Source organism: Diprion similis, chromosome 11 (assembly GCF_021155765.1).
Source record: "Diprion similis isolate iyDipSimi1 chromosome 11, iyDipSimi1.1, whole genome shotgun sequence".
In the NCBI taxonomy this organism is placed as follows: Eukaryota; Metazoa; Arthropoda; class Insecta; order Hymenoptera; family Diprionidae; genus Diprion; species Diprion similis.
This window is the reverse complement of record NC_060115.1, coordinates 5,206,516-5,222,119: the sequence shown is the minus strand read 5'-3', so window position 1 is coordinate 5,222,119 and position 15,604 is coordinate 5,206,516. Positions and strand designations below refer to the sequence as shown.

General features: G+C 41.2%; 1 protein-coding gene across 2 annotated transcripts; it reads left to right on the top strand.

Moving 5' to 3' along the window:
* Positions 1 to 1,568: 1,568 nt before the first annotated feature.
* LOC124412405 lies at positions 1,569 to 5,947 on the top strand. Of its 2 annotated transcripts, none has more exons than XM_046892253.1 (7): positions 1,569 to 2,389; positions 2,649 to 2,778; positions 3,627 to 3,821; positions 4,047 to 4,275; positions 4,370 to 4,962; positions 5,066 to 5,242; positions 5,333 to 5,947. In XM_046892253.1, the coding sequence occupies exons 1-7, from the start codon at positions 2,342 to 2,344 to the stop codon at positions 5,437 to 5,439; spliced, it is 1,479 nt and encodes a 492-aa protein (XP_046748209.1). In that variant the 5' UTR covers positions 1,569 to 2,341; the 3' UTR covers positions 5,440 to 5,947. The 2 variants fall into 2 exon arrangements, with proteins under 2 accessions (XP_046748209.1, XP_046748208.1); XM_046892252.1 differs by having other exon boundaries at positions 1,572 to 2,389; positions 4,041 to 4,275.
* Positions 5,948 to 15,604: the final 9,657 nt, after the last annotated feature.

Sequence of the window (15,604 nt, the reverse complement as noted above, 5' to 3'; positions counted from 1 at the left end):
AGAATCAATCTCAACGTTTCCGGTGTCACAGGTTGGTAGAAGTTATTCGATCGACTAGTATTGAGTGATTGATTAAATCAGTGATAGATCGCTGATGTATTGAAGATAGGGAATTGAATATACCACCTTTAATGCGTATTGTAAGTTTATTGTGCGTACTTATGATGTGAAATAATTATGGTACATGAGCTTTGCGGGTAAAATTTACATTTATAATATAAATAGTGTCAGAGTATATGGGGCATGTCACTGCTCGATGATTCAATAGAGAAGAAACTATACATAGCTGGGGTATAACGATCATAAAAATAATTCAAGTAATAATGTCGATAATAACAATAGTGATGCCAATATTAATGATACGGAATTGCGTGCCGAGGCTACGGCACAGAGCCGCCTCTAAAATTCTAATCTAATCAGAGCAATTGACTTTGACGTTACGAAATCCTAGCAGCGCGTTTGTCACGGGAACAACCTTATATATTTTAAATTTGTTATTCACGCGGGGACATGGAAGAGCATGAATGTGTGAATAGCTACGATAGCCTCGATATTAGTCGACATTAGTAGCGATATTGCTCGATTGGTCTCCGTTGTACCGTGAAGACCGATTGCGTTTCATTATTTTATAAGTCCGCACCGGTCACCAGATTCAACGCTTGTATTTAGTTTATGTTAACTTAACAATTTTCACCTTAATCACTCCATACCCTTATCCCAAAATCGCAAAATCTGACACAATCAGTTTGCACTTGATTTAGAACTGTCACAATATTATGCGACGCTTAATAATGTTCACTATTTTATAAATTTAATAATAGTGTCTTTGACGTCTCGTTATTCATTAATACATCGATCGACGACTATGAAACTCAACAAATCGCCAACGCAGCATTATATTTTCTCTTGTCGTCCGATACGTGTAACGATCAGAAAGGCACGTGAAGCCGGAAAAGTGGGGCGGGTATAAGTGAGGTTGCGTTTTTTCAAAATGCCAACGCGCGAAACAACTGCGCAAATATCTGCAAACGTCATTAAATTGCTATCTTAATTGTAATCCAGGCTGTTCGGACGTTTATACTGTCTCCGTTCGTATATCAATAAAACAATTTCTATGTGTCGAAGCCTTGTGTTATTTCAGGCAATAACCCTTGTCCGAACGTATAGACGCCGCCTGAGCTCACGGCTTCTAATTTTAATCCTCCGTCTGTGAAACTACTGGTTCATCATGGCCAAGTGATTCCAGTACATTAGCTATGACGTATGTACCTTTTCTGGAACTCGACATAAAATTATCGTCACCGACTATCCGCTCCCACCGCAGACGAGGCGTGAAATATCCTAGAGGTTAGACATGGGTCACGTATGATAGTCGGCGACCAATAAAATGATGAAATATTTATTTTCAAACTAATCCATTCGATTAACCAAATCCATCGAAGCCGATCACTGATTCGAGGAATCGAAGCGAGGAGTGGTAACAACATGGCAGATCGATACTGGGAGTATTTCTGCGGCTACATTACAGCACATTCCGATCAAACAACGCTAACTTGGCACGTTCTTGTTATTCTCAATAAATAAAGGCGGTTGAGCAAGTACATAAGCGTGCTGTATATATACGTATAGATGAGTAAGAAAAAATTGTCCTTAAGCTGCGGCAGCGGCAGCTGTCGATGGCAACAGTCGCGGATAAGACTCGAGTTCGTACGCAAGTATACACATACCTAATTTTGTATTAAATGTACTCGTGTATATATGGACACCGAGAGTGCATAATATGTACGTGTAAATCATATTCGTGAGCAATGACACGATCGAGGTGACGGACCTCCGTACCCATCGCTCATCGTCACCCATGTTGGGTGCACGTTGTATATACGGCAGACCGTGGTTCGCGATAAGATAATGCTCATAGCTGGATATCGATAAGATCAACAATATACGGGAGTATTACCCACTTGTATACAGTTTGTTCCCGAAGATTTTTCTGCCACTTGTACAGACCTGCATTCAATACCTGACCACTGTCCATCGTGTGTACAGCCATCGTAAAAGATCTCCCATAATCCATCGTATTTCCGCTATTCATATTTCATCACTTTCCTTGTATTTTTCTCCTTCGTCCCTCCGCCCCCTCCCTCCCTTTAACGTGAAAATCCAAAGATAATCTTTCGTTGAAATCTCCGTGATCTGCCGTAAGTTGTACCGTCAAATTCGTCGTCGAAGAAGGATCGAAGGACTCGAGGGATGGAAATAGAGTGAGGAAAATAGAAAAGGGAAGTGCAGGAGAAATTAGAGAAATCGAAAAGCAAAGTTTACCACCGGAAGAGCATGTGAGATGTCGTTCGAGACTTGGAAGATTGTGACATCGGTGTCTGCGGTCCAGGTATATGACATGAACAAGCAAATTATACGAAATTCTGGGTGCTGTGTGTGTGTGTGTCTCACTTTCTCTCTCTCTTAGTCTCTCCTTTTGTAAGCATATAATAAGTGTCGATACTGAGTGGTGATATAGCTGGCAATAAGCATAATGTTCACGATTAAATCCACACTATGTATGCATGTAAATTACGCACTCGCGTAGAAAAACGCGAATGTGCCGCAAGTATTAAAATTCGCATATTATATAACGAACGCGTGAACAGGTGCTGAGTGAGTGCGTATTCTTCGCCCAAGGAATCTTGGCCAGCGAAGAAACAAATCGCGAGGAAACGGAACTGGACTGGATTCGGATATGCGTGCCCCTCTTCTACGCCGTCACACGTCACATATCTGGTAATTTTTCATGTTATTCTTTCATTAAAAAAATATTTTTGCAATTTTCACCCCTTACCGCTAATACATATTTTCCGATCTTAACCTATGCTAAGCTCTGTTCCAATGCACAATCAACTATCGATGGTATCGGTGGTCTGCAACCTTTCCACTCATTAATCCATGATCGGGTTGACGGTGTAGCGCAAATGGACTGCCATGTAACCCACATTATAAGCCTCTGCCGGCACGGTTGATAGAACTAGGAATATATTTTTATCGCAATAAAATTGGATTAACGCGGATCACATGGATTGAGCATTCGAGGGTATAATAGTTTATCGGATTGAGAGGTTATTATTAAGTGATTCTACAGACGTAACAAAAACTGTAGCGCATGTATTTTCACGTGGGCACCATGCACAGATTACTTTGCATGATACATGTTTGTTTTTTTTATTGTCAGACGTACGAGAGGTGAATATATATGACTCAAGTTTTATCGGATTACCTACTTAAGTTTATTTATTTTTTCTTTTTTTTCTACTCATATATTCCAAGATTTTCATCATAACAATCTTGTTGCGAACACTAGTTGAATTGGTGTCGTAAATGAATTCTTGAAATATCGATGAGGCGGTGAATAATCTGCGTTGTTATTTTCTCGTGCGGTTTCTTTCTCGATAGAATATTTACTGCTTCCAGTTGCCTTTGATTGAAGAATTTGGTTTAACGATCGGCAGATTGCACCTCGATATGCCCTCAAGTTTGATTGATTGCTAGTATCAACTCTATTTGTGCGACTCGCAAATTAACTCCTCGCGCAACAGCAACAATCCGAATTCACTGTAAAGTTCATTGATCATCAGAGCCATGTTGGAGGTGGATAATCGGGGGTTACGGGGGTCGGATAACCACGATCCTTGGAATCGCAACGGTGGCCGTTTCCGTCATCGCTGCTTCTTGCCAGGAGATCCTCGCCGGAAACGTGGCCTATGTTGTTCTAGGAGGAATAGGAATGGGCCTCGTTCGTCTCCAGGTCAAGCTGATGAAATTTCATTCGGGTAACTTATGAATTGCAGTGAGCAAGTTTCACCAGAGTGATAAAATTCTGCTGGTTTTAAATTGGCAGAACCTTTCTTTCTTCCGATTAAGCCATGTACAATATACATATTGCTGTCCATGCATACCATATCTATACAGATTACAAGTAAAGTGACCGCGCAACTCGCTTTGTCACCCTGATCCTTTTATTCTCTAGTACTATTTTCTTCATTCACAAGGTGCAGCAAATTGGAAGCTTTGGGGCACCGGTGTTTCTGGAATCGGTCTTTCGCTGTGGCCGCTAATCGCGTGCCTCTTCATCCGCAGGATTGGACCTAAGTACGCGCTATTGGTTCTGAGCGGAATAACCCTGCATGCGATACCACTAGCCCTGCTGGTAAAACCAAATGCAATAACCGCTTGCGAGGAGGACGAACCGCAGAATCCAGACGATGGTATCGCGACAGTGTCCATGTACGAGACATTTACGTCTTTACTCGACCTTAATGAGTGGCGGTGGCCTGTACTGCTAGGGTTGAAGTATTTTCACACTTTCCTTGTCCTGCAGAACACCCGCGGTTTCTGAAACGCTTCCAAGTCTGGAGCAGTACAGGATGGCCTATCAGCTAATCGAGTATGATTCGTACGCAGTTCGGCCTTCCTATTACGTCGAGGTGCTTCCGGGCATTCCCGAGGAATCGGAATACGAGAGCGAGCGTGAACAGGACGAAGAGAACCAGACAGTGGTAGTTCCGGATGCTGAGGAATCGGGAGTCCGGCTGAACGGCGGCTCTCGTCAGGAGGAAAAGCACAGGCGGGAATCGCACCTCCAAGAGAAGACGCGAGATACGAATTTGAAGGGAATCGGCGTCCTGCCGAAAGGCGTCGAGATGACCTCTTTTACCTATTCGCTTTTTATCGCTAACGTTCTCCTCCGGCTCGGAGACCAGTTTGGCGTCGCGATTGTCATTTCCATTCTGCCAGTCTTCGCGAGCCACCTTCTGCCCGACCTAAGGGTCGAAGAGAAAGCCTTTCTCATGAGCCTCTGTGGCTTCTCCAGAATTTTGACTGAGCTACCACTCGTGGCTCTGGTCCGAAAGTCCGGAAAATCAAAGCTCGTCTTTTTGGGGGGGCCTTTCTTTGCTTCCGTTGGTCTTTACTGTGAGTTGATATAAATCACTTCAATTTTACTTTTCGGATATTGTGGTTCGCTTGTCTTCAGCCTCTGAGTGTCTTTTGAGAATTTGAATTTTTTATGTCTCAGTAACGTGGATTTCGAGGAGTTTGGATGCCATGACACTGGCAAGCCTTGGCCTTGGTATTGGAAGCGGAGCAGCTTCCGCAGCTCTTCAGTTCCTGGCGCCGAGAGAATGTCCAAGAATATCCGACGCCACTGATATCGTCGTCGGTGTCGCTCTCCTAGTCACTATACCCTTGACACGTGAGTAAATGCCAAATATAATATCAACGGTTATATAATGCTGAATTTTTGTAACCCAGTATAAATCACAAATCTTGTTTTTTTTTCAAGGCATTTTTATCCTTGGAGACGCTATTCAAGCCTGCTTCTTACTGGCTGCGTGGATATACGCCGCTGCAGCTATTATCATAGGGTACAATTTTCGGACAAGAACTTGAAGGACAAATCAGTTCATCCCGGGAACTTGTGGAATCCAGTTTTCTAACGCCTCTGTGTCGGCATCGAGTCGCGAGTGATCGTGGAACGGATAAAAGAGAGCCGCGAATACGAAGGAATGATGATTTCCAACATTCTGAGTATGATTCATCATCACGTCGATGGTTATCGAATGTCAAAGATTTAAAACTTCTTGGTTAAGTATGACATGAGAAAAGGCTTCATGATATAGCATTCGTTGGAAGAGCTGCTTACCTACGTAAAGTGGAGGATCGTCAAAACTAAAAAAGCTGATTTGTGAAGCATGATGTGATTGAATGACAAACATTGAAAAAATTTTAATTGAAAAAATATTAAATTGGATTAGCTTCACTCAGTTCTAGATGACTAAATATTTTAGAAAACAAGAGTGAAAATGATATAACGATGATTCTACAATCAAAAGTGATTACGAAAAAATTTAGGTTACGATATTTCTACCCAGCCTCCTCCACAAAGTCCAGTAATACTGCGTCATTAGATTTTTTGAAACAATTTACACTCACTCAGACACAGAAAACTCAACAAAAACGGTAAAAATGGCAGTTCGGAATCAGGGCGAAAAAAGATATGACGTGTCTTTCTTTTCCAGCTGTTTCGGTTGAGGAATTAGGAATGGTTGAACGAAAATGATTTGAGCATTCTTGAGAATCGGCCAATAATTGATACGGGAAGTAACATATAGCGATTGCGTGAGATTTGTTCCAATTTTTGAGAGTCAATGACGATTCATCTTAGAATCGAGTTGGAAGAATGTTTCTTGATTGATTAGGAATTCTCAAATTGCAGCGTGTTAAGACTGCGGATATTGAATTTCTCACACAAAAACACGTTGATATAAAGTTTCCGTGGATTGATCGCAGCATTTTACCAAAATAACCACTAAACTTGGATAATGAAATTGAAAGAGGTTAGAGTGAGATTTCTTTTTTTGTTTTTTTTTCCGAATCGAATACTTTCAATCTGAAAATCAATTGAAAAATCAATGCACCACGAGGATTTCAAAACATGCATTTAAAAGGGTGTCCGAGTCGATTTCGACGGTATATCTCCACACATCAAAGTCGAAACAGAAATTTTCATTTGAAATCAAAAAGTAGCGCCAATTTTAGTGATTTACTATTTCGTTTCGCCATTTCGTAGAATCCGGGCGATTACTTTACTTCTGCAACAGGTCAAAATGTGTCGGAATATTTTTGTTCAGCATATATAATGCGATACAGTGCGTGTAGACACTGAATGCGTCATTTTTTTAAATCCGTTCAATTTTCAGCAGAAACCCAAGGGGATTAGTCTTACTTTTTTTTATGGATTTCGAAGCTAACAATTTTGTGTCTCGGGATCTATTATTACGACTCTTCGTGGACTAATGAGTAATTGGTCCTCGAAGATTGCAAAAAAGGCGTAGTGGGATCAACAGTTAAGAAAGTAAGAATTAAATCAATAAAGATCATGTTATTTATTCATTTTAGATCAGGTTACATGAAATAATGACAATACAATGTCATACGTAATATATCGTATCCTATAAAAATGTGTTGCGCTTGTAAGCAAGTCGACACTAAAACTATACTTACTAACTACGAAACTGACTATCTGATATGATATTTTTATCATTATGCTAAAGATAACATACATTGCACTCCGCTTTCCCATTTAAATAATCAGACTGATTATGTAATATTCGATCATACTCTTTCATACCCTTTGACATTACTAGTATACAACAAGGTATCTAGTTAAATTACTGCAAGCTGGCATACAAATGCTTGTATCAGAATAAAGTCATGTGAATAAAACAGCTAAGACTTGAAACCTATAAATATGTGATTCTTATCCTCCAGCCTTTTGCGAACCTTGTGCATGAGTTTATCGAATTGACTATACATTCCGATCCAATGCTCGAGAGGGTGAGCACTGCCTGAATTGCGATATTAGGAAATTGAACTTTGTCATCTGAAGTGAATTTGTGAATGCATCCAATGGTAAGACCGTGAATTGTGTTGTGAAACCATAAAAAATAGTATTGGTCGGGCATCTGATGGAATACTGAAGCATCCTCAGTTTATAAGCTATGAGTCTTGATGCGTTTTCGGAATCGTCAAAAGATTCTCCAGACATCCACAGGGGTGAGCCTTGCTTTTTTCGTCAATTTGAGTGCCAAAAAATTGTCGTCTCAGAATCGATTTATAGGGCCCTTTCTAAACTAATTGTACACCCTGGAACTCAGTAAATACAGGAACAAAAGCAAAGAAGCAACAGCAGAGAAATGACGACGCAAAGACCAGCAGCAGAAAAATTGAAAAAATACGTCTTTCGTTTTTTGGCTGTAACTCTCGATCCGTTGCTCGCAGCGTATTGAGACTGCGCTCAATCAATTTCCCTCGCAAAATTACGTCGGAATGGTGCCCTATAGGAATAATTGCAGCACTTTTCAAAGTGGTCGAAATTTTCGCCAAAAATCGAAAGGGGTTAGCCCTGCTTACTTTTTTTGCGATTTTCGGAGCCGAAAATTTCCGGTCTCCGAATTGATTTGTAAGACCATTTCTTGGCTAATTGGGACCCCAGGAACTCAAAAAACACATTGAGAAAAGCGTGGGACCAACATCAGAGAAATGACGATGAAAATCTGCAGTTTTTTGGCTGTAACTTTTGATCCGTTGCTCGCAGCGTATTGGGACTGCGTTTGATCGATTTCTCTCGCAAAATTACGTCGGAATAGTGCGCTACAGAATTAATTGCAGCACTTTTCAAAGTCGTCGAAATTTTCACCAAAAATGCAAAGGGGTTAGCCTTGGATTTTTTTTGGCCGAAAAATCTTTTGTCTGGGAATCGATTCGTATGACGTTTTCTAGACTAATTCGACGCCCAGGAACTCAGAAAACACATCAAAAATAGCGTAGGACCAGCAGCAGAGAAATGACGACGAAAATCATGAGTTTTTCGGCAGTAACTTTACAGGTGTTGCTCGCAGCGTATTGGGACTGCGTTCAATCGATTTCTCTCGCAAAATTACGTCGGAATAGTGCCCTACAGAATTGATTGCAGCACTTTTCAAAGTCGTCGAAATTTTCACCAAAAATGCAAAGGGGTTAGCCTTGGATTTTTTTTGGCCGAAAAATCTTTTGTCTGGGAATCGATTCGGATGACGTTTTCTAGACTAATTCGACGCCCAGGAACTCAGAAAACACATCAAAAATAACGTAGGACCAGCAGCAGAGAAATGACGACGAAAATCATGAGTTTTTCGGCTGTAACTTTACAGGTGTTGCTCGCAGCGTATTGGGACTGCGTTTAATCGATTTCTCTCGCAAAATTACGTCGGAATAGTGCCCTACAGAATTAATTGCAGCACTTTTCAAAGTCGTCGAAATTTTCACCAAAAATGCAAAGGGGTTAGCCTTGGATTTTTTTTGGCCGAAAAATCTTTTGTCCCGGAATCGATTCGTATGACGTTTTCTAGACTAATTCGACGCCCAGGAACTCAGAAAACACATCAAAAATAGCGTAGGACCAGCAGCAGAGAAATGACGACGAAAATCATGAGTTTTTCGGCTGTAACTTTACAGGTGTTGCTCGCAGCGTATTGGGACTGCGTTTAATCGATTTCTCTCGCAAAATTACGTCGGAATAGTGCCCTACAGAATTAATTGCAGCACTTTTCAAAGTCGTCGAAATTTTCACCAAAAATGCAAAGGGGTTAGCCTTGGATTTTTTTTGGCCGAAAAATCTTTTGTCTGGGAATCGATTCGTATGACGTTTTCTAGACTAATTCGACGCCCAGGAACTCAGAAAACACATCAAAAATAGCGTAGGACCAGCAGCAGAGAAATGACGACGAAAATCATGAGTTTTTCGGCTGTAACTTTACAGGTGGTGCTCGCAGCGTATTGGGACTGCGTTGAATCGATTTCTCTCGCAAAATTACGTCGGAATAGTGCCCTACAGAATTAATTGCAGCACTTTTCAAAGTCGTCGAAATTTTCACCAAAAATGCAAAGGGGTTAGCCTTGGATTTTTTTTGGCCGAAAAATCTTTTGTCTGGGAATCGATTCGTATGACGTTTTCTAGACTAATTCGACGCCCAGGAACTCAGAAAACACATCAAAAATAGCGTAGGACCAGCAGCAGAGAAATGACGACGAAAATCATGAGTTTTTCGGCTGTAACTTTACAGGTGTTGCTCGCAGCGTATTGGGACTGCGTTCAATCGATTTCTCTCGCAAAATTACGTCGGAATAGTGCCCTACAGAATTAATTGCAGCACTTTTCAAAGTCGTCGAAATTTTCACCAAAAATGCAAAGGGGTTAGCCTTGGATTTTTTTTGGCCGAAAAATCTTTTGTCTGGGAATCGATTCGTATGACGTTTTCTAGACTAATTCGATGCCCAGGAACTCAGAAAACACATCAAAAATAGCGTAGGACCAGCAGCAGAGAAATGACGACGAAAATCATGAGTTTTTCGGCTGTAACTTTACAGGTGTTGCTCGCAGCGTATTGGGACTGCGTTTAATCGATTTCTCTCGCAAAATTACGTCGGAATAGTGCCCTACAGAATTAATTGCAGCACTTTTCAAAGTCGTCGAAATTTTCACCAAAAATGCAAAGGGGTTAGCCTTGGATTTTTTTTGGCCGAAAAATCTTTTGTCTGGGAATCGATTCGTATGACGTTTTCTAGACTAATTCGACGCCCAGGAACTCAGAAAACACATCAAAAATAGCGTAGGACCAGCAGCAGAGAAATGACGACGAAAATCATGAGTTTTTCGGCTGTAACTTTACAGGTGTTGCTCGCAGCGTATTGGGACTGCGTTCAATCGATTTCTCTCGCAAAATTACGTCGGAATAGTGCCCTACAGAATTGATTGCAGCACTTTTCAAAGTCGTCGAAATTTTCACCAAAAATGCAAAGGGGTTAGCCTTGGATTTTTTTTGGCCGAAAAATCTTTTGTCTGGGAATCGATTCGGATGACGTTTTCTAGACTAATTCGACGCCCAGGAACTCAGAAAACACATCAAAAATAACGTAGGACCAGCAGCAGAGAAATGACGACGAAAATCATGAGTTTTTCGGCTGTAACTTTACAGGTGTTGCTCGCAGCGTATTGGGACTGCGTTTAATCGATTTCTCTCGCAAAATTACGTCGGAATAGTGCCCTACAGAATTAATTGCAGCACTTTTCAAAGTCGTCGAAATTTTCACCAAAAATGCAAAGGGGTTAGCCTTGGATTTTTTTTGGCCGAAAAATCTTTTGTCCCGGAATCGATTCGTATGACGTTTTCTAGACTAATTCGACGCCCAGGAACTCAGAAAACACATCAAAAATAGCGTAGGACCAGCAGCAGAGAAATGACGACGAAAATCATGAGTTTTTCGGCTGTAACTTTACAGGTGTTGCTCGCAGCGTATTGGGACTGCGTTTAATCGATTTCTCTCGCAAAATTACGTCGGAATAGTGCCCTACAGAATTAATTGCAGCACTTTTCAAAGTCGTCGAAATTTTCACCAAAAATGCAAAGGGGTTAGCCTTGGATTTTTTTTGGCCGAAAAATCTTTTGTCTGGGAATCGATTCGTATGACGTTTTCTAGACTAATTCGACGCCCAGGAACTCAGAAAACACATCAAAAATAGCGTAGGACCAGCAGCAGAGAAATGACGACGAAAATCATGAGTTTTTCGGCTGTAACTTTACAGGTGTTGCTCGCAGCGTATTGGGACTGCGTTCAATCGATTTCTCTCGCAAAATTACGTCGGAATAGTGCCCTACAGAATTAATTGCAGCACTTTTCAAAGTCGTCGAAATTTTCACCAAAAATGCAAAGGGGTTAGCCTTGGATTTTTTTTGGCCGAAAAATCTTTTGTCTGGGAATCGATTCGTATGACGTTTTCTAGACTAATTCGACGCCCAGGAACTCAGAAAACACATCAAAAATAGCGTAGGACCAGCAGCAGAGAAATGACGACGAAAATCATGAGTTTTTCGGCTGTAACTTTACAGGTGTTGCTCGCAGCGTATTGGGACTGCGTTTAATCGATTTCTCTCGCAAAATTACGTCCTAATAGTGCCCTACAGAATTAATTGCAGCACTTTTCAAAGTCGTCGAAATTTTCACCAAAAATGCAAAGGGGTTAGCCTTGGATTTTTTTTGGCCGAAAAATCTTTTGTCTGGGAATCGATTCGTATGACGTTTTCTAGACTAATTCGACGCCCAGGAACTCAGAAAACACATCAAAAATAGCGTAGGACCAGCAGCAGAGAAATGACGACGAAAATCATGAGTTTTTCGGCTGTAACTTTACAGGTGTTGCTCGCAGCGTATTGGGACTGCGTTTAATCGATTTCTCTCGCAAAATTACGTCGGAATAGTGCCCTACAGAATTAATTGCAGCACTTTTCAAAGTCGTCGAAATTTTCACCAAAAATGCAAAGGGGTTAGCCTTGGATTTTTTTTGGCCGAAAAATCTTTTGTCTGGGAATCGATTCGTATGACGTTTTCTAGACTAATTCGACGCCCAGGAACTCAGAAAACACATCAAAAATAGCGTAGGACCAGCAGCAGAGAAATGACGACGAAAATCATGAGTTTTTCGGCTGTAACTTTACAGGTGTTGCTCGCAGCGTATTGGGACTGCGTTTAATCGATTTCTCTCGCAAAATTACGTCGGAATAGTGCCCTACAGAATTAATTGCAGCACTTTTCAAAGTCGTCGAAATTTTCACCAAAAATGCAAAGGGGTTAGCCTTGGATTTTTTTTGGCCGAAAAATCTTTTGTCTGGGAATCGATTCGTATGACGTTTTCTAGACTAATTCGACGCCCAGGAACTCAGAAAACACATCAAAAATAGCGTAGGACCAGCAGCAGAGAAATGACGACGAAAATCATGAGTTTTTCGGCTGTAACTTTACAGGTGTTGCTCGCAGCGTATTGGGACTGCGTTCAATCGATTTCTCTCGCAAAATTACGTCGGAATAGTGCCCTACAGAATTAATTGCAGCACTTTTCAAAGTCGTCGAAATTTTCACCAAAAATGCAAAGGGGTTAGCCTTGGATTTTTTTTGGCCGAAAAATCTTTTGTCTGGGAATCGATTCGTATGACGTTTTCTAGACTAATTCGACGCCCAGGAACTCAGAAAACACATCAAAAATAGCGTAGGACCAGCAGCAGAGAAATGACGACGAAAATCATGAGTTTTTCGGCTGTAACTTTACAGGTGTTGCTTGCAGCGTATTGGGACTGCGTTTAATCGATTTCTCTCGCAAAATTACGTCGGAATAGTGCCCTACAGAATTAATTGCAGCACTTTTCAAAGTCGTCGAAATTTTCACCAAAAATGCAAAGGGGTTAGCCTTGGATTTTTTTTGGCCGAAAAATCTTTTGTCTGGGAATCGATTCGTATGACGTTTTCTAGACTAATTCGACGCCCAGGAACTCAGAAAACACATCAAAAATAGCGTAGGACCAGCAGCAGAGAAATGACGACGAAAATCATGAGTTTTTCGGCTGTAACTTTACAGGTGTTGCTCGCAGCGTATTGGGACTGCGTTCAATCGATTTCTCTCGCAAAATTACGTCGGAATAGTGCCCTACAGAATTAATTGCAGCACTTTTCAAAGTCGTCGAAATTTTCACCAAAAATGCAAAGGGGTTAGCCTTGGATTTTTTTTGGCCGAAAAATCTTTTGTCTGGGAATCGATTCGTATGACGTTTTCTAGACTAATTCGATGCCCAGGAACTCAGAAAACACATCAAAAATAGCGTAGGACCAGCAGCAGAGAAATGACGACGAAAATCATGAGTTTTTCGGCTGTAACTTTACAGGTGTTGCTCGCAGCGTATTGGGACTGCGTTTAATCGATTTCTCTCGCAAAATTACGTCGGAATAGTGCCCTACAGAATTAATTGCAGCACTTTTCAAAGTCGTCGAAATTTTCACCAAAAATGCAAAGGGGTTAGCCTTGGATTTTTTTTGGCCGAAAAATCTTTTGTCTGGGAATCGATTCGTATGACGTTTTCTAGACTAATTCGACGCCCAGGAACTCAGAAAACACATCAAAAATAGCGTAGGACCAGCAGCAGAGAAATGACGACGAAAATCATGAGTTTTTCGGCTGTAACTTTACAGGTGTTGCTCGCAGCGTATTGGGACTGCGTTCAATCGATTTCTCTCGCAAAATTACGTCGGAATAGTGCCCTACAGAATTGATTGCAGCACTTTTCAAAGTCGTCGAAATTTTCACCAAAAATGCAAAGGGGTTAGCCTTGGATTTTTTTTGGCCGAAAAATCTTTTGTCTGGGAATCGATTCGGATGACGTTTTCTAGACTAATTCGACGCCCAGGAACTCAGAAAACACATCAAAAATAACGTAGGACCAGCAGCAGAGAAATGACGACGAAAATCATGAGTTTTTCGGCTGTAACTTTACAGGTGTTGCTCGCAGCGTATTGGGACTGCGTTTAATCGATTTCTCTCGCAAAATTACGTCGGAATAGTGCCCTACAGAATTAATTGCAGCACTTTTCAAAGTCGTCGAAATTTTCACCAAAAATGCAAAGGGGTTAGCCTTGGATTTTTTTTGGCCGAAAAATCTTTTGTCTGGGAATCGATTCGTATGACGTTTTCTAGACTAATTCGACGCCCAGGAACTCAGAAAACACATCAAAAATAGCGTAGGACCAGCAGCAGAGAAATGACGACGAAAATCATGAGTTTTTCGGCTGTAACTTTACAGGTGTTGCTCGCAGCGTATTGGGACTGCGTTCAATCGATTTCTCTCGCAAAATTACGTCGGAATAGTGCCCTACAGAATTAATTGCAGCACTTTTCAAAGTCGTCGAAATTTTCACCAAAAATGCAAAGGGGTTAGCCTTGGATTTTTTTTGGCCGAAAAATCTTTTGTCTGGGAATCGATTCGTATGACGTTTTCTAGACTAATTCGACGCCCAGGAACTCAGAAAACACATCAAAAATAGCGTAGGACCAGCAGCAGAGAAATGACGACGAAAATCATGAGTTTTTCGGCTGTAACTTTACAGGTGTTGCTCGCAGCGTATTGGGACTGCGTTTAATCGATTTCTCTCGCAAAATTACGTCCTAATAGTGCCCTACAGAATTAATTGCAGCACTTTTCAAAGTCGTCGAAATTTTCACCAAAAATGCAAAGGGGTTAGCCTTGGATTTTTTTTGGCCGAAAAATCTTTTGTCTGGGAATCGATTCGTATGACGTTTTCTAGACTAATTCGACGCCCAGGAACTCAGAAAACACATCAAAAATAGCGTAGGACCAGCAGCAGAGAAATGACGACGAAAATCATGAGTTTTTCGGCTGTAACTTTACAGGTGTTGCTCGCAGCGTATTGGGACTGCGTTTAATCGATTTCTCTCGCAAAATTACGTCGGAATAGTGCCCTACAGAATTAATTGCAGCACTTTTCAAAGTCGTCGAAATTTTCACCAAAAATGCAAAGGGGTTAGCCTTGGATTTTTTTTGGCCGAAAAATCTTTTGTCTGGGAATCGATTCGTATGACGTTTTCTAGACTAATTCGACGCCCAGGAACTCAGAAAACACATCAAAAATAGCGTAGGACCAGCAGCAGAGAAATGACGACGAAAATCATGAGTTTTTCGGCTGTAACTTTACAGGTGTTGCTCGCAGCGTATTGGGACTGCGTTTAATCGATTTCTCTCGCAAAATTACGTCGGAATAGTGCCCTACAGAATTAATTGCAGCACTTTTCAAAGTCGTCGAAATTTTCACCAAAAATGCAAAGGGGTTAGCCTTGGATTTTTTTTGGCCGAAAAATCTTTTGTCTGGGAATCGATTCGTATGACGTTTTCTAGACTAATTCGACGCCCAGGAACTCAGAAAACACATCAAAAATAGCGTAGGACCAGCAGCAGAGAAATGACGACGAAAATCATGAGTTTTTCGGCTGTAACTTTACAGGTGTTGCTCGCAGCGTATTGGGACTGCGTTCAATCGATTTCTCTCGCAAAATTACGTCGGAATAGTGCCCTACAGAATTAATTGCAGCACTTTTCAAAGTCGTCGAAATTTTCACCAAAAATGCAAAGGGGTTAGCCTTGGATTTTTTTTGGCCGAAAAATCTTTTGTCTGGGAA

Bases quoted from the DNA above. Each gene is read 5' to 3' on its own strand.
- LOC124412405 (XM_046892252.1), top strand. From the start codon at position 2,342: ATGTCGTTCGAGACTTGGAAGATTGTGACATCGGTGTCTGCGGTCCAG. The intron at 3,822-4,040 runs GTAACTTATGAA...TTCATTCACAAG, and splicing joins GCTGATGAAATTTCATTCGG to GTGCAGCAAATTGGAAGCTT. The intron at 4,276-4,369 runs GTACGAGACATT...CTTGTCCTGCAG, and splicing joins GGTATCGCGACAGTGTCCAT to AACACCCGCGGTTTCTGAAA.